This window comes from Ctenopharyngodon idella, chromosome 13 (assembly GCF_019924925.1).
Source record: "Ctenopharyngodon idella isolate HZGC_01 chromosome 13, HZGC01, whole genome shotgun sequence".
Classification (NCBI taxonomy): Eukaryota; Metazoa; Chordata; class Actinopteri; order Cypriniformes; family Xenocyprididae; genus Ctenopharyngodon; species Ctenopharyngodon idella.
The window spans coordinates 28,032,109-28,058,598 of record NC_067232.1 but is presented as its reverse complement, the minus strand read 5'-3'; the positions used below and the strand labels follow the sequence as shown (position 1 = coordinate 28,058,598).

At 37.7% G+C, this 26,490-nt stretch overlaps 1 protein-coding gene across 4 annotated transcripts in view; it reads right to left on the bottom strand.

Moving 5' to 3' along the window:
- Positions 1 to 143: 143 nt before the first annotated feature.
- The window catches only part of acoxl (acyl-CoA oxidase-like), a 65,833-nt gene continuing 39,486 nt past the window's right edge, over positions 144 to 26,490 (bottom strand). Inside the window, exons 17-20 of one of the 4 annotated variants that reach the window (XM_051916721.1) lie at positions 24,779 to 24,849; positions 13,552 to 13,653; positions 3,187 to 3,281; positions 144 to 2,296 (exon numbers count right to left, since the gene is read on the bottom strand). In XM_051916721.1, coding sequence (XP_051772681.1) covers positions 3,225 to 3,281; positions 13,552 to 13,653; positions 24,779 to 24,849 — 230 coding nt within the window. In that variant the 3' untranslated portion in view covers positions 144 to 2,296; positions 3,187 to 3,224. Of the gene's footprint in view, positions 2,297 to 3,186; positions 3,282 to 13,551; positions 13,654 to 24,778; positions 24,850 to 26,490 lie in introns of those variants that run through there. The other 3 variants (XM_051916718.1, XM_051916720.1, XM_051916722.1) reach the window with 3 other exon arrangements.

Here is a 26,490-nt window from a genome sequence, read left to right as displayed (position 1 = left end):
CTAGGTTTACTTAAGCCTTTGGTTTGCATTTCATCCTGTTATTAATTTAATAATCCATTGTTTGTGACAATATTACAACATGCACCATTTACATAAAACACAAACAGTTCTAAAGAATCCATCAGATTACATTGACAAGGAAACCTGGATATGCAACAATTTATTTGCAAAACGTGTTGCTGTGAACAAACTGATTTTGTGTGTGCAAAGACTACATTAGCGGATATGGACATTTATAAAATGTTAACAGATTAAACATTAAAACTTGGGCAAGATAATTGGTAGTTTGGTCCAAACTAAATGTACAACAGTAGCATAAATAAATGAACATCCTTTTGACCTCGACTGAGCAGATTATTCCAAAACTAGAACCTTTTTTTTTTTTTTTTGGCTCAAATTGTAAACAGATAAAATTATGGCAGTTGATAATGGCATTAAAAACCATAGCAGCAGTAATATATTATCATCTTTCTATTTAAACAAACATTTTATGTGTCCAACACTGTAGTGTGGTTTCCGTTGCTCATTTGCATAAATATTCAATTACTGTGTGCCATGTGATGACTATTACATTCAGGCTCTTCTTAAGAAAGTGTAAAAACTGCCTTGTGGCACTGCTCACCTGTAAACTAAACCAAAATATTACAGTTACAGCTCAGATCCAGACTATCAGAGCTCCGCTGTAAGTGCAAGATGTTCGGCATTTAGATACACACTAAAAAATGCTTTTGGGTTAAAAAACAACCCAAGTTGGGTTAAAAATGGACCAATCCAGTGATTGGGTTGTTTTAGCCCAGCGATTGTGTTAAATGTAAACAAACACAGCGATTGGGTTGTTTTGACCCAGCGGTTGGGTTAAATGTGGACAAAACCAGCGATTGGGTTGTTTTGACCTAAAGGTTTGGTTAAATGTGGACAAAACCCAGCGCTTGGGTTGTTTTGACCTAAAGGTTGGGTTAAATGTGGACAAAACCCAGCGATTGGGTTGTTTTGCCCTAAAGGTTAGGTGAAATGTGGACAAAACCCAGCGATTGGGTTGTTTTGACCTAAAGGTTGGGTTAAATGTGGACAAAACCCAGCGATTGGGTTGTTTTGACCTAAAGGTTGGGTGAAATGTGGACAAAACCAGCGATTGGGTTGTTTTGACCCAGCGGTTTGGATAAATTTGGACAAACCTAGCAATTGTGTTAAATGTGAACAAACACAGCGATTGGGTTGTTTTAGCCCAGTGGCTGGGTTAAATTTGGACAAACCCAGCGATTGGGTTGTTTTGACCAAGCGGTTGGGTTAAATGTGGACAAACCCAGCGATTGGGTTGTTTTACCCCAGTGGTTGGGTTAAATGTTTGCCCAACCTGCTGGGCAGTTTTATTTAACTTAACTATTGTTTAAAAATTACTGTTTTGCTCACTTAAAATTATCCCAAAACACACATTTATTAATATGTGTAGTAAATAAACATTTATTAATAAGTTTAATAATTAAACAATAAACATTTATTAAATTCCTTATTAATAAATGTTCACCTTTTGATTATTATTGTTTCCTCTAGTAATTATGTGTCTGATTTTTAATTTCCAACCTATTTTGGGTTCATTTTAAGCCAGACATACAGTCATTTTTAAACAATAGTTGAGTTAAATAAAACTACCCAGCAGGTTGGGCAAACATTTAACCCAACCGCTGGGTAAAAACAACCCAATCACTGAGTTTGTCCATATTTAACCCAAACTGGGTTGTTTTTAACCCAGCATTTTTAGAGTGTAGTTGTGATTCATGTTTGGCTGGTGTTTATCCCTACTTCCCATTTTAAATAGATTAGGCTAAAATCACAGAAGCATTTAAGAATTACAAAAACTGTATGAAAGACTCAATGTGCAACTCACATAACCGAAATTCCCTTCTTCATACACACACATTATTAAAAAGACAAGAAAGAGTAGTGTGGAAAAGGCCTTAGCCATTAGCAGAAAGTTCTACCATTCTTCTTGGCACAAAGAATGATGAACTTTGCATTCGTAAGTCCTGTGCATTGACCAAAGCTGTTCCAAACCGACCCGGCCAGCTCCCTGAAATCACTCAACTGCCTTCCATATCCTCATAAAGCCGTGTTCACTCGCTCAGAGCTTAGACAGAGGCTGGGTGCTGCTGGGATACTGTGGCTTGGGGTAGAAGGCCCATTCGGCTCGAGGGTTCGCGACCCCAGCGATAGGAGCCTGGATGCAGCAGGACGGGATGTTGAAGTCATCGACCACCTTCAGCGCATCATCCTTCACTGATCTGCACAGCTCCAGAAGCTTCAAAACAAGCAGACCACAATCACATGAGTGTTAATGCAGCGATTACACAACATCATTATACAACTAGATGCTCTGACGAATGTGAGCGGCGCTTGCCCAATGAGAAACCGCCGACATAAAACATAATAAATTGCACAATTTTTCATTCATATCTGAAAAACACAGACGGTGAGTGACATGTTGCAAAAGTTTGGGTTAGGGATTTGAACAAACCCCTTGTACCCTAATAGCAAACACAGCTAATGACATGTGACACCAGTGTAAACAAATAGAGAAAATTCTGAAGGTACCAGCAGAAAAATGACAAAAACTGTAAGACACTGCAAATTATCATGGAACATTTAACCCTCATCATTACCCTCTCTATAACAGCGCCCTCTGGTGGAAATTAATAAAGCAGCACTTATTTTTAAAGGGACAGTTCACCCAAAAATGATCATTTACTCTCCCTCATGTTGTTCCAATGAATTTATTTCTTCTGTTGAACACAAAAGAAGATATTTTGAAGAATGTTTGTAACCAAACAGTTGATGGACCCTATTGATTTCCATGGTATGGAAAAAAATACTATGGAAGTCACTGTCACTGTTTGGTTACAAACATTCTTCAATATATCATCCTTTGAAGATAAGAAATTAATACAGGTTTGGAGCAACTTGATGGGGGAGTAAATGATCATTTTTGAGTGAACAATCCCTTTAACTTCCATTTCCCATTGACCTTAACCCGCTAAATCAGATGAGATTTGTATGTGGTAAAGTATGAGCGGAGACCTGGTGAGTCATTCATGCGTGAGAACGCATTCAGACTGTCATGTCAGGGTCAACAGGAACGAGCCGAGACTATTAAAAAAATCACCCCAATGTGATAAAACAGAAATTACTCACCATAACCAATGTTTTGAGCAGAGCCACAGCATGCTGGATCAGATGACATACTGATGGTTCAAAACCCATGTGTTGCTGTCTTTACACTCTAAATGCTGAATTAAAAACAACCCAAGTCGGGTTAGGGTTAAAGTTAAATGTTTGCCCAACCTGCTGGGTAGTTTTAATTCAACTACTGTTTAAAAATGACTACATGGCTGGCTTAAAATGTGCCACGCATTACGTAATCACGTTGGAAAGGTCACGGTGGAAGTACCGCGGTAGGGCAAAAAACTCCATCTCATTTTCTCCTCCAACTTCAAAATCATCCGACATCGTTGTTTTACCTTTTTTTGTAAAGGGCGTTTGATTTAGTCTTTGCACGTTCGCTTTGTAAACACTGGATCGGTACTTCCGCCTATGTGATTACGTAATGTGTGGCGCATCACAAAGCAGTGCAAGATGAGCATTTGTGGTTAAAAAGTACATAAATGTTTATTATTTTCAGAAAATGACCGATGGTTTCTCTAGATAAGACTCTTATTCCTCGTCTGGGATCATGTAGAGCTCTTTGAAGCTGCACTGAAACTGACATTTGGACCTTCAACCCGTTGAACCCCAGTGAAGTCCACTATATGGAGAAAAATCCTGGAATGTTTTCCTTAATTTCTTTTCGACTGAAGAAAGAAAGACATGAACATCTTGAAAGACATGGGGGTGAGTAAATTATCAGGAAAGTGAACTAATCCTTTAATAAATGTTTATTGTTTAATTATTATTCATTAAACATATTAATAAATGTTCATTTCCAACATCCTTTGGGTTCATTTTAAGCAAACAATATAGTCATTTTTAAACAATAGTTGAGTTAAATAAAACTACCCAGCAGGTTGGGCAAACATTTAACCCAACCGCTGGGTTTGCCCATTTTCAACCCAACTTGGGTTGTTTTTAACCCAACATTTTTTTATTAATGAAGCCTCTTCTGCTTACAGAGGCTGCATTTATTTGATCAAAAATAGAGTAAAAATTGTAAATTATGTAAAACAGCTGTTTTCTATGTGAATATATAGTAAAGTGTAATTTATTCCTGTGATCAAAGCTGAATTTTCAGCATCATTACTCCAGTCTTCAGTGTGACATGATCCTGGCGGCAAGGTTTGCTTTTCAAAAACTTTGTTTTTCATCATTATGATCTTTCAATTAAATAGTGTGCTAAATAAAGAAATTATAACAGTTACAATATCTAAAAATATAAACTTTCCCTTAAGGATAAATAAACTAGAATTTTGATGCAATATAAAGTTATTTGTAAGCTGTCCATGTCATGATATCTCATTATTCAGAACACAAGAGCGATTCCGTTCCTTTCATTGCTTCATTCACGAGGTGTTGCACAGACATCCTGCGTGAGTCACAGAACCTGCTATTTTCTCCCACATCTCCTGACAAAGAGTTAATTTATCGTCCTGACATTTTGGCTCCTGATCAAGTGCTCCAGAGCTCAGATGAAAGACAAATGATCACAGCCTGTCCGTTTCCAGCAAAGCTCTACTTGTGTATTTTGACTTCTATAACCCTGTACTATGAAACCCCCTCATTGTTCTGTTTGAGAAACACTCGCTTATCTGTGCCACATTAACGCTTGAAATATGTTTGGACACGTCTTGCTCAATAGCCGTCTGTCCAAAGAGGAGTCTGAAACATGTCTGACCTCTCTCTTTCTCTCTTTCCAGCTCAGATGAAAAGAAAGTAGCTCTATGTAGAGGTTACGTGCCCGACTGAAACAAACGGAGAGATAAGGAAAGTGTGTAAACAGAGAGAAAGGGAGACGGGTAAAGTACAGAGAAGTAAAGTAAAATACACAGTGTAATTTGATTGGCTTCTCAGCACATAGGATGAACAAATATATATTTATTTTATAAGAGGACAGATTTAAGTAATGAAGACTGCCGAAGTATTAACTTTATACTTTGAAGATCTAAATAAAATTGATTTTGGCGTGAGATACACTATCGCAGAAAATGAAGATGTTCCGCCACTTTTCAAAGACAATGAGGGGCATGAGGGTACAGACAGAGGACAATAAACTCAGACGTGGCCTGGGGGAAATGTCATGTGTTAACACAACAAAATCAATGTCACTAATGAAGAGAGCTTGTGTCGAGATCAAGGTGATTAACCCCTGTGTGTCAATTAAACAAGTTACACATATGTCCATATAGTGGACAAAAATGTCCACTATATGGCTTGGGACTTGCACAGACTTAAGTTTGGTCTCATTGTGAAGAAGACCCTTGGCAGATTATTGTTGAAGTAAAAAAAGTTCTAGAGGTTTAGGTTTATGAAAATGATTTATGAACATTATTTTATATAAAATATATATTTTATGAAACATGTTGAACTCCAAAACTGCTAGAAAATCAAAGCCATACATCTAAATAAGTTGTGTTTCAAATTTGAGGTTGATATCTCAATAAATGAGCTTTCAGTAAGATTTTGTTTGGGCGCAGTACCAAATTTTCCCCTGTAGATGCCAGCAAAGCTCCGCTGGTACACACAGTGGTGGGATTTGTGATTTGCATTACAGTTTTTCTCTCTCAAATATTACAAACACACACAATTTTTTATTGCACACATATTACACGTATTTGCTTTATAGGCAGAAAGAATGGAGAAAATATAGAAAATGGCACCTGGTAAAAAAAAATAAAATAAATTTTAATTTTGAAGCCAACAGAATGAAAGCCTATTAACAAAGATTGCATCATTTTATAGTTAAATGGCCCTGGGGGTAAAAATTGTAGTTTTAGTGTTTTTTTAAAGGTGACATTTTTGTACTCAAGGTCCTGAGAGGAACTATTTTGTGTTACTAGTGCAAAATAGTTTTATTAAATAAAATGGGGGTGAAATAGTAAAATTCCAATAAAAATACACACCTGTGCCAAAATTTATGTAGTTGGCATTAACACAGGCAAAATGATAAAACGCACCCGGGCTCACCACCACCCGATGGCCTTAGGAAAACAGTGAAAAGTGGGCGACATGCATGTAAGTGAGTAAATACAGGAGAAATATGGCAAAGTCATTTCAAAGTGCCACACTTCCTGCTGCCAACAGGTGGCGCTTTGACTGTAACTGAATATTGCCATGTAGATGTGTTCAGGTCAGGACTATTATCAAACATGTGAAGTTTGGAGCAGATCGGACAGTGTATGCCTGAGTTACAACAAGTTCCTGTTTCATGGCGAAACATTGAATTTTGTCAGGCCGCCACGGACAGTTACAACAACTTCCTGTTTCGGGGCGTTAATCGCATACATTAGCACTTAGCCAAGTGTTGCATGATTTAACGTGTTTCTAACTTCTTTGGTACTTTGTGGCATATTGAAATGTGTTTCTGGGAATGAATTACAGTGTAAAGCATGCCATTTCCAGTTGCCAGCAGGTGGCGCTATGACTAACTGAATATTGGCATGTAGATGTCTTTAGGGCAGGACTCTTATCACACATGAGAAGTTTGGGGCAGATCGGACACTGTATGCCTGAGTTACAGCTTCCTGTTTCATGGCGAAACATTGAATTTTGTCAGGACGCCACGGACACGCCCTTTAGCGAAAATTTAACATCACAAAGGCCTTTAGATTAGACTGACCAAATATGATGTTGATCTGATTAAAGCTCTAGGAGGAGTTCGTTAAAAAGCACATCTGGAAATGGCAAAAACTGCAAAAATTTTGTAGAGAAAATATCTGACTTCCTGTTGGGTTTTCAGTTACACGTGTCTACCGAATTTCATACCTGTACGTGAAACGTAGCGCGAAGGACGCTTAATTGAAATTTTATAGGTGGTGCTATCGAGCCATTTTGCCACACCTAATTCTGAAACCCATAACAGATGTAAATTTTCACCACTTCTGACGCGTGTGCAAAGTTTCATGAGTTTTCGAGCACGTTTAGGCCCTCAAAAATGCGATTAATTTCGGAGAAGAAGAAGAATCGACTGAGCAATTACAATAGGATCCTCACACCATCGGTGCTCAGGCTCTAAAAAATGTCCATAAGGTCGCACAAGGGTTACACGACACCTGTTTAAACTAAAAGTGGAAAAACTTATGCGTTTTGGCCGTTCATTTACACAACAATGGTGTTTTGGGGGCCTGAAAACTCAAACTTTTGAAAACGGGTTTCAAAGTGGAAGTTTTTGAAAACGACACCGTTACCGTCTCTGTGTGAACTACAAAAACACGAATTTGTGAAAACGGTGACATCATGCACATTACATGTTCAGTCTAAAGTGTTTCTTTACAAAGTGACATCGCCATCTACTGGCCTGGCAGCAGAATACAGCGTTTTTAATCTGCGAATCTGTGTGAACGGGGATCTTTTTAACAATGCTGTGCGCGAAAAAAGTTTTCCAGTTTTAGCACATCATTGTCGTGTAAACGTACTCTAAATCAGCGCGGAGCTGGGAAATCTCATGCGTTCATTAAAATGACTACAGTGTTACTTTAATGAAGCATGTGTGGGAACGATTTTTGGTAACTTATAAGGAAGCAAAATCACAAATGAAAATTTATTTAACGTCTTAGCTGTTTCTCCCAGACAGCAATGAGATTAAATGAAGAGCAAATGGAGATTCTTGTCTTTAAGTTTCCTGCGTTTCTCCTGGGAACAAGAACACAGTAATCTCACATGTGTCTCGTCTAGAGTTTTGGAAGTCTATAAAAGTCAGAGATCTCAATATGAACTCAAACACCCTGAATCATCTGAGCCAATTTGGTCAAGATCTTGTATTGTCATCCTGGAATCTGGCCACGATGTGTCTTCCTACATGGTTGTTTAAGAAATATAAAAGCAGGGGCTACAACGAGCTTCTTCCCGGGTTGGTGACATCACAAACCCTAAAATCTACATAAACCCCGCCCCCGAGAACACACAACAGCCATGTTGGGCTGCTTTAGAGAAGAGGAAGAGTTGTTGTAGTAGAGTGTTGTTGACATGCTGTCATTTTACGCCGGACTGCTTCACAAACGAGGGTCAATTCAACACAAAAGATTAACATGACGGCACATGCTAGTGGATGAGTTGAATCAACTCCACAGCAACTACATAAATTTATCCACTAACCATTCAGAAACGTCTAAAAGTTGTAACTTCTTCCTGAGTCTCTCCATCAGTGTCGACTCCGGTTTGAACAATGTAAGGCTGAAAACTTTCATCATTTTGGCTGCGTGAGATTCTCCAGCTTTGTTGTTGTTGAGCAACCGAAGCGCGAGCTGTTAAAGCTCCGCCCTCTTCTGGAAAGGGGGCGGGGAGCAGCAGCTCATTTGCATTTAAAGGGACACACACAAAAACGGCGTGTTTTTGCTCACACCCAAATAGGGGCAAATTTGACAAGCTATAATAAATTATCTGTGGGGTATTTTGAGCTGAAACTTCACAGACACATTCTGGGGACACCAGAGAGTTATATTACATTTTGTAAAAGGGGCATTATAGGTCCCCTTTAAGTATCTGCCAAACAGCGACTTTTTTGTCAATGTTGAAAACAGTTGTGCTGCTTCATATTGTTGTGGGAACTTAAATGATACACAATTTCTAACTTTATGAAAGAGCGGCTTCTAAGCAACGACATTTACTAACCGATTAAAATGGTCTTCACTTACTTTTTTGCACGTCCACAAAAATCCCCTCTAAACAGTTACCCATTACTCATAACACATTACATAAAGCTCACAATTAAAAATAAAACACAATCTCCAACACTGCCCCTCTGTGTTGGGGTGAATGTGTGTGTGTGTTTGTCTGTGCTCAGTGAAGCGTGCGAGTCTGGCTCTAATGTTGACACATGTAATGATAGGAGAGTGTGTACAATAGGAGTCATTCTAAAGAGCTGGAGCCACACACAGAGAAATCACACGTACATGTGAGGATCTCATCCACAGATACTGTCCTCACAGCGCTCAGACCTCACACACACAGACTTACTCACTCTTCTGCCTCACTCACTACCACACACACACAGAGACTCACTAATTAATGTCAAGTCGAGCACTATTACTGCTGCTCATACTCAGGTTAGTGACCTGAACAAACCCTTAACCTGAGTATTAAACTTCGACACCATTTGCTGGCACCTCAAATCACTGTGAATTGGACTTAAGTTGCAAAAAATTGATCATAAGAAATTGACTGGGACTCCAAGGTAAAGAGTCGTGAACATCTTTAGATCTGCAAGAAGCAATATTTTCTCTGAATAATGCGGCAGATAAAAGGTCTCTCATGCACCGTCTTTGATGAAGAAGAAGACAAATTTCATATTGAGTGGCATTTACATAAGTAAAAAATATCAGTATTTTAGGGGAAAAGTCTCAAAACAATCAAAAGTTTGGGATCAGCCAGATTTAAAAAAAAAAAAAGAAGAAATTAATACTTTTAGTCAACAAGGATGCATCAAATTGATCAAAAAGCGACAGTAAAGACAATGTTTCAAAAGATTTCTGTTTCAAACAAATGCATCTAAGAATCATGGGGGAAAAATGTATCACAGTTTCCACAAAAATATGAAACTGTTTTCAACATTGATAATAATCTGAAATGTTTCTTGAGCAGCAAGATTAGAATGATTTCTGAAGGATCATGTGACACTGAAGACTGAAGTAATGATGCTGAAAATTCAGCTTTGATCACAGGATATAAATTACATTTTACAATATATTCACATAGAAAACAGCTGATTTAAATTGTAATAATATTTCGCAAATTTACTGTATTTTTGATCAAATAAATGCAGCTTTGATGAGCAGAAGAGATTTTTCCCCAAAAATCTAATGATAATGTATAATGTATAATGATTAATCTATTCATTTTAAGTAAATTAAAGATAAATTACCTTTTGATTCAAGTACAACGTCATGTACAGTACTTTCTTTTATACACTGTAAAAAAATCTTGGGTTATTTTTTCTACCCGAGTCCTGGGTTGAGCCTTTTGTGTCATTATTTTTTTGGTTATTTTTCCAGTGTTTGTGTAGTTTTTATGTTACCCAGATCCTGGGTCAGGAGAAATAACCCAGTGTTTGGGTTATTTATCACGGGCTTCTTGCGCCCTCTTCAGGAGAGAGCAGTGCAGCTCCGTAAAATTAGTGCATGTCTTCAGTAAAATACAGGTTTGTGTATGTTTTACTTTATCTAAAAATTTGTTATTGTTTTGTATATTATTTAACTTTGTGCAAAGCAACATACAGGGGCGCGATGTGAGTCACCTACAGAAACGAGTGTCGCGTCGGTCTTTTCGCGTGATTGAAACGCCTGATGCCTTGCATAAAAATATAAAAAAAGATACAGAATAGGATGTTAAAATATGTTCTCAGAATTGTACACTGATTATTTATGGACAGGTTATGGAGTCAGTCACAGCATTTTTCGGCTACGAGTGAAACACAGGCGGCGGTCTGAAGTTATCAGTTCCCCCGCCGAACGCGAGTCATCTCCGGCACGAGATCCAGCGCCGTTACGGTGGAAACAGAACAACAGAGACTGGTCCATTACACTTGAATTACTTCTAAATGTTCATTTTTTTACTTCTAATATTTGTTAAACGAGCTTAAAAGTATGCAATATGTATTAAAAATGATATAAAATATGCTATAATATAAAATAAAGGAATTATCATGCAAACCAGTGGTTGTGTGGAGTATTTAAAAAAGTTCAAGTTAATCTGTAGACATTAGTTCATGTATGAAGTAAAGAAAAAAGAAGAAGCTAATATTACAGTAAAAATAAATCAACCCATTATGCTGGGTCAAATTAACCCAACATGTGTTCTGTCCTATACTGACCCAGCCCTTAAGTTGAAAACAACCCAAATTGGAATCCAGTGTTTTTAGAGTATAGAAGAATAACGTAGTGAACAAGAAAAACCCCTTGTAACAATACATTCTTCAAACATTAAATGAACCGTGCTGTTTGTTAGGTAAGTACACTTTAAGTACACATACAGTCAAATACAGTACAACCGATGTTCTGGTTTGACTTCAGCAGCCATTGACTCTCAGATCAATAACAAAACGTAACGTCAATCAAAGCTCGCTGAGCCTGACATCATTTGCATGGCTTATTCCACGGCATGGAAAAAGAGCCGATAGGCAAAGATGCTCACTCTTATCTGTCCAAAACATGTTTTCATCTTGTCTGAGGATAGATCCTTTCTTCAGCAACTCACACTCAACTCACAATAACACAAATCTAAAGCGACTCCCAACATAGATATAAAAGTCACAAAGGAAAATGTTAATTGTTAGTTCATGTTAGTTTGGAGTGCATTAACTATGTTAACAGATACAACATTTGATTTTAAAAATGTATGTGTAAATGTAGAAGTTAACATTAAGATGCAGTAGAAGTATTGATCATTGTTAGCAACTAATGAAACATTATTGTAAAGTGTTACCGTATTTCTTGAGACATTAAGATCTGAAATTCAAGTGGAGAGATGTGAGATTACTGGGGTCAAATTTGAGCAAAGTCTAAGAGTCTTTCCTTAAGAAAACTAGCAAACAGCAGCTAATTATAAACAAGCAATCGTGTTATTTTCGCCACGTCCGTCACATGATAAATTATCTTCAATAAGCCATTGAAAACATATAACAATAGTTCATATGAGCGCGCTGAAAGGAACCGTAAGCACATGCCTTCAGTCACGTGCGGCGGCCGCTGCAGTCGCTCCGGGAGAACAGAGGGGGTTGTTTGCACAGAGAGAGCGGCTGTGTTGGGTTTGTTCGAGTGGTAAACATGCAGTAAAGCACCTGCTGACCGCATACTGACAGACCGGTGTCAACCTGTGTGGGAGAACCCGAATGAGGCCGCCTCGCTGTTTAATCACAGCTAATTGTGAACAACTGGCCACTTTATGTGTGTGTTTGAAGCGATCAATACCCCACTATGCTAATGTTCACATTCTGCCATTCTCTGTAAACACTGGCTGATGTGTAAAGGTTTAATGAGGAGATCTAATCCGAAACAGCCTCAGATGGGCAGCAGAAAGGCGCCTCTTTAACTGATTGACAGCCTGCTGATGCTCTCCTGATGTGGCTGACATTTTTCTTAAAGGGGTCAAGAATTGAGAAATCAACTTTTTCTTGAGCTTTTGACATATAAGAGGTCATCATACTGTAAGTTTCAGAACTGAAAACTTCCTTGTTAGTCGAATAAAAGCTTTTATTGACACCAGACCCAGCGAACGACTCGTCCACGAATGTGCCTATAGACAGGTGAAACTCCGCCTCCACAGAAGAAATCAACACCTACTTCATCATTGCAGCGTTAGCCCCGCCCACTGGTGTGTTAGTGAGGTGAGGAGGAGAGAAGAGCGATACAGGACTAAAATAACATTACCTTTCAAAGGATCCTAATGCAGGAATATGGTTATTTATTTTCAACAATGTGAATGTCTCAGTTGAGCTTTATTTATTTGTATTCGGAACATTTCACTGTGGATTCTTTGGTAAATCAATCGCATTTCAGACTTTAGACTTTTACAATATGGACTCGACAGTAATGCGACAACATGTCAGTAACTGTGTTCATTCTAATGCCTGATCTGATATTAATGATTCATGTACAGTCAGATGATCTTTGTCTGTGTGTCAGTAAATCAAACCAGTGACTAAACGCTCAACTTCATGTTGTTTCTCTTAGTAGGATGAAAATAATCTGTTATTTAAACGGTGATTAAATTATATATAGAAAACGATCAAAGAACGCTCTCTTTACAATCGCTTGAGCTGTCAATCAAACAGCGACTGAGTTCTCGCGCCAAAACTCCCGTTTTATTCAATGAATCTCTTAGTTATATCACGTTTGCACTGTTAGTTATGATGAAAGCATTGGTTAGTGTGCAGAAATTGAGTTGCAATGACGAGATCACTGCTTTCATGAGCTCAACAACATGTCTGTGATCGACTACAATGTTCATCACTGCAACCTTTCATGCCACGATCTGAATATAATGCAACACTTTTCACGATTAGTTAACCTTGAGAGCTGTAATAGTAAAAACGTGCTAAAAGTTTTCAAGAGAGTAATGCTTATTTCATATGCAAAGATGTCAGCCAATCACAGCAGTGGGCGTTTACACTGAAGTCTCACAGCAGACACGCCCCTTAAAACAGAGCGTTCAAATCAGGGTAGGAAAAATGCCTTTTATTTCTAAAATACGACAATTTTTGATGTAAAAAGCATCCTAACATTATAAGTGCACCCCAGGAAATGTTATAAAACAATAAAACAACGCAGTTCATGACCCCTTTAAGCAGCAAATCAGCATATTAGAATGATTTCTGAAGGATCATGTGACACTGAAGACTACTGTGGCTGTAAGTACCTGGCTGCGGATCTGTCGGCTGGTGCCGGGGGTCAGGTAGTTGTGCTCCAGATACCACGCTCTCTCCTGGTACACCAGACTAGTGCCGTGAAGAAGGCAGAACTGTGAGAGAAACAGGAAAATACACAATAGTGCAACAAAAAAAAGAGACATTAGTGACATCATTTAACACATAGACTTGATTTGCGCATGTACATTGTGCATATTTGGGTAACTCTTTACTTGAAGCCCTTGTATGTATAATGCATTACATCGTTTCAAAAATAAGTGTAACCAAAGTTAAAATGCATTACAATATTTGCAGATTCCTTTTTACATCTGAAATTGGTTGTTTGTCATGTTTTAATGCATTATACTTTCTAAAAGTGTGACAATGAATAGATACGTATTATATCTGTGGTTACAATTATTCATGAGTTCTTACAATGCTTTATGTGCATTACAAGGGATTCTGGTAGGGACTACAACGAGCTTATTCCAGGGTTGGTGACATCATTAACCCTAAAATTTACATAAACCCCGCCCCCGAGAACACACAACAAAGGGGGTGAGGCCATGTTGGGCTGCTTTAGAGAAGAGGAAGAGTTGTTGTAGTAGAGTGTTGTTGACATGCCGTCATTTTACGCCAAACGAGGGTCAATTCAACACAAAAGAGTAACATGACGGCACATGCTAGTGGATGAGTTGAATCAACTCCACAGCAACTACATAAATTTATCCACTAACCATTCAGAAACGTCCTAAAAGTTGTAACTTCTTCCTGAGTCTCTCCATCAGTGTCGACTCCGGTTTGAACAATGTAAGGCTGAACACCGTCGTCATTTTGTCTGCGTGAGATTCTCCAGCTTTGTTGTTCTTGAGCTGTTAAAGCTCCGCCCTCTTCTGGAAAGGGGGCGGGAGCAGCAGCTCATTTGCATTTAAAGGGACACACACAAAAACGGTGTGTTTTTGCTCACACCCAAATAGGGGCAAATTTGACAAGCTATAATAAATGATCTGTGAGGTATTTTGAGCTGAAACTTCACAGACACATTCTGGAGACACCAGAGACTTATATTACATTTTACATCTGGCAGAGAAACACTAGAAATGACAGAAAGAGCACATCTGAATTACATGAAAAGTGACCAACTACTACTCAAACAGTAGAGCATGGTGCTTGGTTTGATTCCCAGGGAAAGCAACAAATGTGTACATTGAAAGAAACGTAAGTCACTTTGGATAAAAGCATCTGCCAAATGCATAAATGTAAAGTAAAAATGTTATAATCTCTAGAGGTACTTAAAGGGATAGTTCACCCAAAAATGAAAATTCTGTCATCATTTACTCACCCTCAAGTTGTTCCAAACCTGTATAAACTTCTTTCTTCTGTTGAACACAAAAGAAGATATTTTGAAGAATGTGGGTAACCAAACAGTGAAGGGTGAGTAACTGACAGAATTTTCATTTTTGTGTGAACTATCCATTTAAATCTAAAATCAAAAGCATATAATTCTGTTCTCAATATATCATTTACTTGCAACTAAGTGTGTCAAACAAAACTCCTACACACGTTTCAAAAGCAGCTTTTCCACCGTTGAGTCAAACCGTTGCTTAACCGTTCCATTCCATGACAATCCGGGGCTGATAACTGAGCTTTTTGGAATGTGATACAAATGCATCAGTCTGGTTGGTAACACAAGAGTTTACAGATATGAGATGTAAATAGCGTCTGCATTATGGAGGATGCTCATAAAACTTTTTACATTTTTTATTTTTTAACTTGTGTTTACTTCACTCAAACAGTGCACTTGGCGAGCTAAAGAGAGAAACTGGTGGCCAGGCAACAAACAAGTGACCAATCCTGAGTGGCGACATGACTACACACATTCTACCAGAATTCCTGGCCGAGAACTGTTTGCAGTCGTGCCGTGCCGAACCAAGCTCATGTGGAAATTTAACCTTGTGCTGTGTTGAAAACCCTATAACACTTGTCAAAAATGACCGGCCTGCAAAAAATTGCTTATAAATCTCTCATTACGCTACATAATCACCAAATATTGGATTCAATCTTTTTGTCAACTTGTTTTCCTTCAATTCGGACGAAGTTTTGTATTTATTTTTGGAACTGATCGATTTATCTGAGCTCATGTACCTCAGTTTTTGAGTGAAAAAAAGCATTATTTGTGAATAATTTGATCAATTTTACATAAAATATGAAAACATTTTGGACTGTTTATCACACTAGTGTGCTTTAATGTTTAACCAGGAAATTTGTTTTGAAATGCTTTTATTTTGTACAAAATTGCACAAAATCACACTTAATAATGACCAGCCTACAAAAAAAATAACTTATAAATCACTCGTTACACTATTTTATCACCAAATACTGGATTCGATCTTTTTGTCAACTTGTTTTCTTTCAGTTAAGACAGGTTTTGTATTTATTTTTTGAAAGTGATTGATCGTAGGCCTCATTGATCTGAGGATAAAGTTCATCTCTGTGAGAAAGAAAGCCTGTAATACTCAAAATAGTTCATGAAAGTGTGTGTGTGTGTGTGTGTGTGTGTATGCACAAGTACTTTATGTACATATGTGAACATGAACATGATGAACACGCTCCTGAACACTAACTGCTTCTCTGATTTTCGACTCCCTCATTCATTTTTAATGGCCGGTCATTTTTGACCATTATAAGCTCAGATCAATAAGGCTTACGATCAATCAGCTTCAAAAATAAGTAGAAAACCTGTCCTAATTTAAAGAAAACAAGCTGAAAGATTGAATATTTGGTGATAAAATAGTGTAACGAGTGATTTATAAGTTATTTTTTTTGTAGGCTGGTCATTATTAAGTGTGATTTTGTGCAATTTTGTACAAAATAAAAGCATTTCAAAACAAATTTCCTGGTTAAACATTAAAGCACACTAGTGTGACAAACAGTGCAATTTTTATTTACATATTTTATGTAAAATTGACAAAATTATCCACTAATTATGCTTTTTTCACTCAAAAACTGAGGTACATGAGCTCAGATAAATGAAAGGCCTACGATTGATCAGTTGCAAAAATAAACACAAAACCTGTCCTAACTGAAGGAAAACAAGCTGACAAAAAGGACTGAATCCAATATTTGGCGATGATGTAGCATAACGAGTCAGGCCGGTCATTTTTGAGTGTTACAATGTGGGAAAAACAACCAAGCTGTTAGACTCTTGGTGAGTAAAGCCAGTAAATTTTAGTCCAATGCGATAACATTAACTACCTTTTTCAGGTATGGGAAAATCCTCTCCGGGTCAAAATAACCCGAGCACAACATGAGGGGTAACCGTTCCTTACCATTCTTGGAACCATTAGGCCCGGTAACGGAAAATATAGTAAGAGAAGTATGTCGTTGTGTGTAAAACTAGCCAATCACAATTTCAGCACGCTCTTACCATTACTGTGTGGGCACCATGCATCAGACCAGACAGTCCATGAGCGCTCTGTAGGCGTGCCGCCGTCTGAGAGCATTCAGAACTAGCACAATGCAAGGTCAAAAAATGTAAGTGGAAAGATACTTGCTGACCCCTTTATGTTATTTATTTTCCATATCTAAAGGACCCTATACGAGCTGTAGGCCTCTTCACAAGCGAGCAGCTTGAGTGAGTACAGGATGTTGTACTGAAGATGAAGGGGATGGAAAAACAGTAGTGGTACGAGCTAATATCTCTTCTCCTCAGAGGTGAGGTAGCAAGCAAACCACCCAGCTACTTCAAAGAGCTGGACAGGAAAAAACAGAGCATGCAAAGCAATCAGTTCTAAAGCATGGACACTAAGAGGAATAATATAACCTTTGACCTCAAAGCAAACAGTGGTCAGCGTGTTTTATGCACCGTACCATCTTGTTTTTATTTAACGTTGGATCAAAGCAATATAGCAACCGTGGCGGCATTCGATCTCCCTCGCTCTCGTTCTTTGTGTTCTGCTCTCTTCCTCATATGCAAACCAGAGAATCGATGGCTTATCGCAGAGCTATTAAGTTTCTTATCAGTCTATGCTGCTGAACAAGGGTTCGACTGAGATGCAACTGCTTTGGGAACTGAAACCATGCACATCACGCACAATCATGAGACGACTGAATAGTAATTATTAAAAGACCCCAAGAAATGATTTGACAGGCGTAGTTTCCTTTCCTGTTTTGAAAAAGGAAGTTGGGAACAATAAATAGCCAATACTCTTTAGTTACATCACAGCTATGAACTCTGAAAAGGGGTCATAAATTGAGAAAACCAACTTTTCCTTGAGCTTTTAGGTTATATAAGAATATCCTGTAAGTTTCAGAACTGAAAACGTCCTTGTTAGTCCAATAAAAGCTTTTATTGACACCAACGAACGACTGATCCTGGAATGTGTCTATAGATAGGTGAAGCTCCGCCTCCACAGAAGAAATCAACACCTACTTCATCACTGCAGCGTTAGCCCCGCCCACTGGTGTGTTAGTGAGATGACGAGGAGAGAAGAGCGATACAGGACTAAAATAACATTACCTTTCAAAGGATCCTAATGCAGGAATATGGTTATTTATTTTCAACAATGTGAATGTCTCAGTTGAGCTTTACTTATTTGTATTCGGTACAATTCATAATGTTAATTGTTATTGTCATAATTACAATTGTTAATTCTAATGCCTGATCTGATATTAATGATTCATGTACAGTCACATGTTCTTAATCTATGTGTCAGTAAATCAAACCAGTGACTAAACGCTCAACTTCACCTTGTTTCTCTTAGTAGGATGAAAATAATCTGTTATTTAAACGGTGATTAAATTATATATAGAAAGCGATCAAAGAACGCTTCCTTTACAATCGCTGGAGCTGTCAATCAAACAGAGCGAGTTTATCAGTGACTGAGTTCTGGACTCCTGTTTTATTCAACTAATCTCTTAGTCATATTGAGTTTGCACTGTTAGTTATGATGAAAGCATTCGTTAGTGTGCAGAAATTGAGTTGCAATGACGAGATCACTGCTTTCATGAGCTCAACAACATGTCTGTGATCGACTACAATGTTCATCACTGCAACCTTTCATGCCACGATCTAAATATAATGCAACACTTTTCACGATTAGTTAACCTTGAGAGCTGTAATAGTAAAAACGTGCTAAAAGTTTTCGAGAGAGTAATACTTCACTATTTCATATGCAAAGATGTCAGCCAATCACAGCAGTGGGCGTTTACACTGAAGTCTCACAGCAGACACGCCCCTTAAAACAGAACGTTCAAATCAGAGGGCTAAAATCAGGGTTTTAATTCTAAATTATGACCATTTTTGATGTAAAAAGCATACTAACATTATAAGTGAAACATTATAAACGATTAATTAATTGGTTCTAGATCTCTGGTAGTTGGAGCGACTTAATTTTTCTGAGTAATCAACTTAAAAATTTGTGTTTATGCTACAAATTATTAAGTTCCTCTAACTCAGTGTAGCTTGTTGGTTGAACATAAATTCACTCAAAGCTGTCATAACTCAAAAAAATGTATGCAAATTTTGTATGTTGTATGTTGTTGCCAACACATTATTTTTTAGAGTGTGTGTTTGAGTGGGAGAAAGAGAATATGTGCTTTCCGTACATAATAAAACATAATTTTGTGGCAAAAAAAATGAAATTATTTGTCATTTTTGTCCTATTGTTTACCATATTTATCTGCTTGGTCAGTGTCGTTGTGGGTTTTGTTTCTTTTCCAGTTGTCGGCTGTAAAGACCTTTGAAATAATCATTTGGAGAAGTGATATGGACATTGTAATCCTGCCTGGAACTACTTTAGCCAACCGTTTCCCTGAAAATAACTGCACACCTTAGAACGCTCATCAACCAATCAGATTCAAGCATTCAACAGCCCCGTAGTATAAGTTAAAATAATGCACACTGATGGCTTAAACAAAAGAAACAACCTCACAGGAGGTCCGTCTTTAACAGTTTATAAGTATACATTTCCTTATGAAGAAAATGAATGGGATTTTTGCACTCTGTAAACATTAAAAACTGAAAACAGTTTCGCACAGTATTATGTTAGTATTCCATTCTGAACACTCATAAATGGTTCTTTAATTATTTGCACTCTTCACACAAAAGCTAGAGCAAACGCTATCGAGAAACACTGGATGTGAAATGCCAAACTGAGGTATGCTCGCAGGTCCCATGACTGTGCTAATCGTAAGTTCAACAGAAGTCTGAAGAAACAGGTGGAAGTGAGGTTTTCCTGTTCCTCACTGGTGCGCTTTGTTTCTCGATCACAGGACTAGTGTGACAGCACACCTCATGACCTGCCAGGAACGAGGTCATTATCTGAGATTTATTAATGTTAGCTGCTCTCCAGAGGGCCTGACAGCTGCTGTCAGCAGGTCTCAGATCAGCGCGGTCGGTTCTGCTCCGGCGCTCAGCAGCTAATCTGATACTCATATGACTGCCGCACACATCCTGATAGCGCACGGCACATTTTTAGCTGTGTCATATCAGTGCCAATTAAAGTTAAAGTGCGAATCTACTCTTGGCCGCACTCAATGACTGATGCGATCTTCTAGCATAAAGCTTTGCCACAAAAACCTGAGATGACTAGTTCAAACAAAAATTACATTTCTGTCATCATTTACTCACCCTCATTGAAAACCTGTATGACTTACTTTCTACTGTGGAACACATACAGAGATCTTAGGCTGAATGTTTATATAAAAGAAAGAGAGAGATTCAGGGTCCTTAAAGGGTTAGTTCCCACAAAAATGAAAATTACCCCATGATTTACTCACCCTCAAGCCATCCTAGGTGTATATGACTATCTTCTTTCAGACGAACACAATCGGAGATATATTTAAAAAATATCCACTTCCAAGCTTTATAATGGGAGTGAAGTGAGATTTTGAAGCCCAAAAAAATAATAAATATAATCCATACGACTCCAGGGAGTTAATAAAGGCCTTCTGAAGAGAAGCGATGGGTTTTTGTAAGAAAAATATCCATATTTAAAACTTTATAAACTATAATAACTAGCTTCCGGCAGACGGCCGTACACATCGTTTTGCGGAGGAAGAGTAACTCTTGACCCGACGCATGACGTAATGATGAACGCAGAAGCTCAGAGGATAGAGCAAAACAAAACACCAAATTAGAAGTCTAAAACAATAATTTTACAGAGAAATGTCAGAGGATTTCGATATAAGAGAAGATGAACCGCGAGAGGCGTCTAAGCTTACGATACTCCTACATTTTTCTTCCAAAAACCCATCACTTCTCTTCAGAAGGCCTTTATTAACCCCCTGGAGTCGTATGGATTATATCCCTCTACCGCACGCATTATGATAAATTTATAGAAAAAAATATTTGACTCTTTTTCTTTTCTTAGAATGGCTTAACTTGAAGTGCTGTAAAAAAAAATGTTGGAAAAAAATACTATTTTAAGGTAGTTTATTATATGTTGCCATATGGCAACAACGTACAATAGTGGAAATAACTTAGAATAAGTGTAAGTGTATATAGTTCATATTTTTCCTCAGAAATGTTGTTTGTATTGAATCAATTGGTGCTATTATAAGCTTTAGCAGTAATTATAAACAACACCTTATACATATTTTCCAACATCTTGTGCTTTTATTTATTCCATTCTCTTTTGCTGGATAATGCTTTATATTCTTTGAATTTCATTACGTTTTTCATGAATATTACTTATTAGACCGTTAAAAACAAATATAATACTGTTCATCATGTGTCATAAAACATTGACATAAAACCAAAAACATTGCAGTTCATGAAAATTAGGAAGGTTATGAACATGAACCCCCATAATCCTTAAAACCTCACCTTATTTCTGTACGAAACTTCAAAAAGCATTTTTTTAAGAGGTGAGGCACAGGTACACATCACATTTGGTGCACTGCACCCTAACAATACACTTACAGCCACTTGCACCTGCCTTTTTGAGACACCATGGTAGGGCAGTGGTTGGTCTGGGCCAGTACTGGCTGTGGTGGCAGTGGGCAGGCTGGTCTCCGATGTTGATTTAATTCATAATACAAATGCCATGGCAGTCCTTAACATACGACTAATCAACATCATATCACTAGCATTAATGTTGTTATTGTTGCAGACTGCAGCTGACCTTTGCTAGCTAGCTAATCTATTACAATAATGTCATTCCATTATTGCACAGTGTTGCCGTTTGGCAACATTTTATCGATTTACCAAAAACTATTTTCATAAAAACTTTTTTGAGTGGTGAATATGTCAACTTACCTGAGATGATGTTACCAATTTTTTTGTGAATGTGACATGGGCGGGTCCTTGTTTGTTACTGACGTTTTAGTTTGCTTTCAGCAACTACCGACAAGAGACGGCAGTCTGTCAGAAATCGTGCCACAGAAAAAAATTGCATGTCATGTGACTTAACCAAAGCACATCATTGACTAAACTAAGGTCTTCTCTTACCAACAAAAAAAACGAGAATGTTCTCTTCAAGAGACAGTGGCAAGGAAATGAACGCAAAGAGTATGGCAACACCATGCGGTAGAGGGATATTTATGATGGATGGATGCATTTTTTTGGGCTTCAAAATCTCACCCCCCATTCACTCCCATTATAAAGCTTGGAAGAGCCAGAATATTGTTAAATATATCTCTGATTGTGTTCGTCTCAAAGAAGATAGACATATACACCTAGGATGGCTTGAGGGTGAGTAAATCATGGGATAACTTTCATTTTTGGATGAACTATCCCTTTAAAGGACAAAAAACATACAACTCATACAATATATTTCTTTTTCTGAAACCGCATTATAGGTTTTTGTGAGGAACACATCAAATTTAACATATTTCTAACTAACTACAAGTTTCCAACGTATTATGGTAAAATTATGACATTATTTACATTTCGGTTAAACAAATGTCACTTATATGTAACACATTTCACTCACATAATGCAACATTTTTTAGGATATTCAATGAGAAAAGAGCTGCGATGTTTTTTCCCCTTCACTGTGCACCTAAAAAAGTTTCACAAGCAAAACCACCAATTGTCTTTTTTTGTCTCTGTTTATGAAAACAAATTGCTAGCAAATCTTTTTTTTGCAAGTGCATCAAAGAACCCTTTTGCTTGCCCCTTTTTTCCACTCGCATCAAAGAGTTTACTTGCAAATTTTCTTTTCTTTTTTCTTTTTTGGATTCTGAAACTAACAGGGCATTGTTAGTTGGTTTCCGCGGGTTTTCTAAGTGGTTTCTGGGGCGTTGCTATGCCATTGCTAAGGTGCTGTAGGTCAGGGGTATTTAATTAAAGTTCCAAGAGGTCTGATCTCAATATATGTCCTTCCCAGCGGAGGTCCGGACAATACCCTTTTGGAACAGTTATATATATATATTTCCATCCGGGCATCAGTAGTACTTTGTAAAAGAACCAAAATAGTCATCAAAAATTAGGATATTGGGTCCTGAGAGCCAAAAATAATTAATATTTCATCAGATGAGCTCAACTGGATATGAATATTAAAAGGTAAGATCAGATGATTTATCAGGCTATTATTATTTTTACATTTAGATACCCATGTATGACATGTGGCTGATAAAAGATATGGAGGTTCAGGACTTTCCTTTCGAAATCTGGACCATTTTGTTTAGAGGTGTGTAAATTTTAGCGGCATCTATTGGTGAGGTTGCAAATTGCAACCAACGGCTCAGTCCACTGCTCGCCCCTCCCTTTCGAAGCACATAGAGAAGCTACGGCGGCCGACACAGGACAAAGATGTTGTCGTCTGAGACAGCAGAGAGTAGCCAGTCAAGCAAACGCGCTCTGTAGAGCAGTTTGTCCGTTTAGGGCTGCTGTAGAAATAGGCGGCGCAAAATGGTGACTTCGATGTAAGGGGACCCGTGGTGTATGAGATAATAAAAATAAAATAAAAACATAACGGTTCATTATGTACGGTCTTTATACACCACTGAAAACATAGTTATGGATAATATATTGCAATAGATCCTCCTAAATATTACACACTGGATCTTTAAAATAAGTATGTACTAAAATCAAACTAACAAAGTACATAATATTCAAAATGCTCTTAAAAAAACAAAGTTTTAATTGTCTTTCCTTACCATTTACAAATAATTTTCCCAATAACATTTATTATCAGGACGTTTTCTGAACAGGGAACATTTTTTTTCAGTGGTAAATGGTATTTTTATGTAAAGGAATTAATTAATTAAAGGATTAAAAGCTATTTAAGGGAATGAAGAGAAGTAAAGGTCATTGTATTTGTCAACTAATCAAAACTATCTGCAAATAATATTTTATTTTAAAGTACAGCAAAACGTTTTTCTTGCATTGTCGCATTCAGTTATGAACATGAATCATGTACATGATAGCATATTTTCAATTCAAAACAGCGAAATCTGATTTAAAATAATTTGCTTGACTGTCTAGTATATCAAGAGTTGTCAAATATTTAAATGTTTACCTGCTTACATTTTACCGGGCATTCTTTCACTTCTGATTGGCCGTTGCATTCAACAGACATGTCTGTGATTGGCTACAATTCTCACTGCTGCAAAAGCACGTTGTAAATAGTAACCTTCGATGCAAAGGGTGAAAATATAAATATATGCTGTAATATGTATGTACTTTTCATGATTAGGTAATTAAGGTCTATGAGAAAGACAAGGTAACAAAACACTCAGGGCTTAGAGCCGCACCTGATGCTGATTAATAATGGTAAACGTAGATGAAAAAGAGGATGCTTGTTCAAGGTAATTGCTAGGGTGTTACCGTGTGGTTCCTAAGGTGTTCTGAGATGTTTGCCAAAAGATGAAAAAAGTAAAAAGATGCCACTTACAAGTGTGAGGGTTTAAGGGTGGGCTGTTTTGACCACCCAGAACACCAAAGGATTGTGCTGATGAGCTTTGCATGGGAAGCACCACTCACATTTTTTCTTGTAAAATGTAAAATTGCTTCATTATGCTGTCCCTTTACACTAATTTACACAAACTGCATCAAAAGGGATGCAGTTTGTTCTGCAGCCTGCATTTTCCAAACACGTGGTCAAGAGCGGAATCCTCTGAAATCTCCCTGCGACGATGAAAAGCACAGCTTATTGTTTTTTGAGTGGGCACGAGGCTGTTGTTGCTTCTGAGAACTTTCCATTGGAACCGGCTGATGAGTCAAAAGACAAAAAAAAAAAAAGAGTGTCATGTGCCGCGGCAGACAGAGCAGAGAGCGTGCTTCACACGTACCTTGGTGAGCAAGGCATGGTCCTCTTTGATACGGCACTCTTGAATGGCGAGAGCAAACTGCTCCAAGGTCACTGCAGAAACAAAATAAGATGTTATTAATGAGATGCATGAAACATTTTTTCCCCCTGAGAGTTATTTGTATAAAAAAAAACTAAAATTTAAAGGGGTCCTTGATTATGGTTTCACCTTTTTAACTTTAGTTAGTGTGTAATGTTGCTGTTTGAGCATAAACAACATCTGCAAAGTTACGACGCTCAAAGTTCAAATATTTTCTTTTACAGAAATCGCTTTTTAAACGGCTGGTAGGGACTACAACGAGCTTCTTCCCGGGTTGGTGACATCACAAACCCTAAAATTTACATAAACCCCGCCCCTGAGAACACACAATAACAATGTAAGGCTGAAAACTTTTGTCATTTTGGCTGCGTGAGATTCTCCAGCTTTGTTGTTGTTAAGCTGTTAAAGCTCCGCCCTCTCCTGAAAGCGTTTTCCTCTCATTTGCATTTAAAGGGACACACACAAAAACGCAGTGTTTTTGCTCACACCCAAATAGGGGTAAATTTGACAAGCTATAATAAATTATCTGTGGGGGATTTTGAGCTGAAACTTCACAGACACATTCTGGAGACATGTTATATTACATCTTGTAAAAGTGGCATTATAGACCCCGTTTAAAAAAGTAAAATTTCGTTTTTCAGACTATTTTTCACCTTCTTAAAATTAAACGAGTCTGTGCCTTTAAGAAACACTCCTTTCACATGTGAAATGAGAAGCGGCGCTTTGATGCACCAAAGTCTGCTTTATATCCACTTGAAAGAGGAAAGATTAAATCATAATATTTTAAATTCAGCTAATGTGAACAAACTAACAAACCGTACCAGAAAGGTGATGATAACTAAAAGGTGGGGCTTTCAATCCTACAGCCACATTATTGAGAATAAATGCTTATTCATCTGTTTGATCATTCATAATGGAGGAAGTCTTGAGTTTTGAAAGTAACAGTACATCTCTTTTATCTCAAAAGATGAATTAAAATTTGATTGCTCATAATTTGAGCCGTTTAAAGCGGTGTATTTGCATTAATATGCCATGTTTTCTAATTGAAAGAGAGTGCTGTGTAAAAAATTTTTTTTCCATGAATGGACAACAATGCTTGAATTTACAGCGCATGTGACTCTATATGTCTGTTTTTTCTGTGATCTGTGGCTGCTACTACGCGTTACAATCATATGTGTTAATTCAGTATTAATATCATAAATGAAAGCCCAGACTGAAACACTCGTATAAGGTGTGAATAAAAGCTGCTCATCTCAATGTTATCAGCCCCATCTCAGAGAAAATTAGCGCATGATCTCTCTGTGTGTATAAGTGTGTGGGAGGAGGGTGAGAGAATGGAAATTTGCTATCAGGGGAGGAAAATATATCTTGACACACAAACCCATGCACACACACACACACACACACAGAGCATGTGGAAATACTCTAGAACATCAGACACTCAAATGCACAACACTTCTCTGTTGCTTCTGAGTGTAAGAGTGAATCAGAAAGTCAAAGGGAAGTTGAACAGAGACTTTAATGATCAAAGACGTGTGGTGAGTTTATAATCTGCACGGGCACATGAATCAACTACTCTGAACCTCAAAATGTTTAAAAATGCACATGCACTGCACTGTTCTTGTTGTGTTTAGGACACATTTCAGTGTAAAATA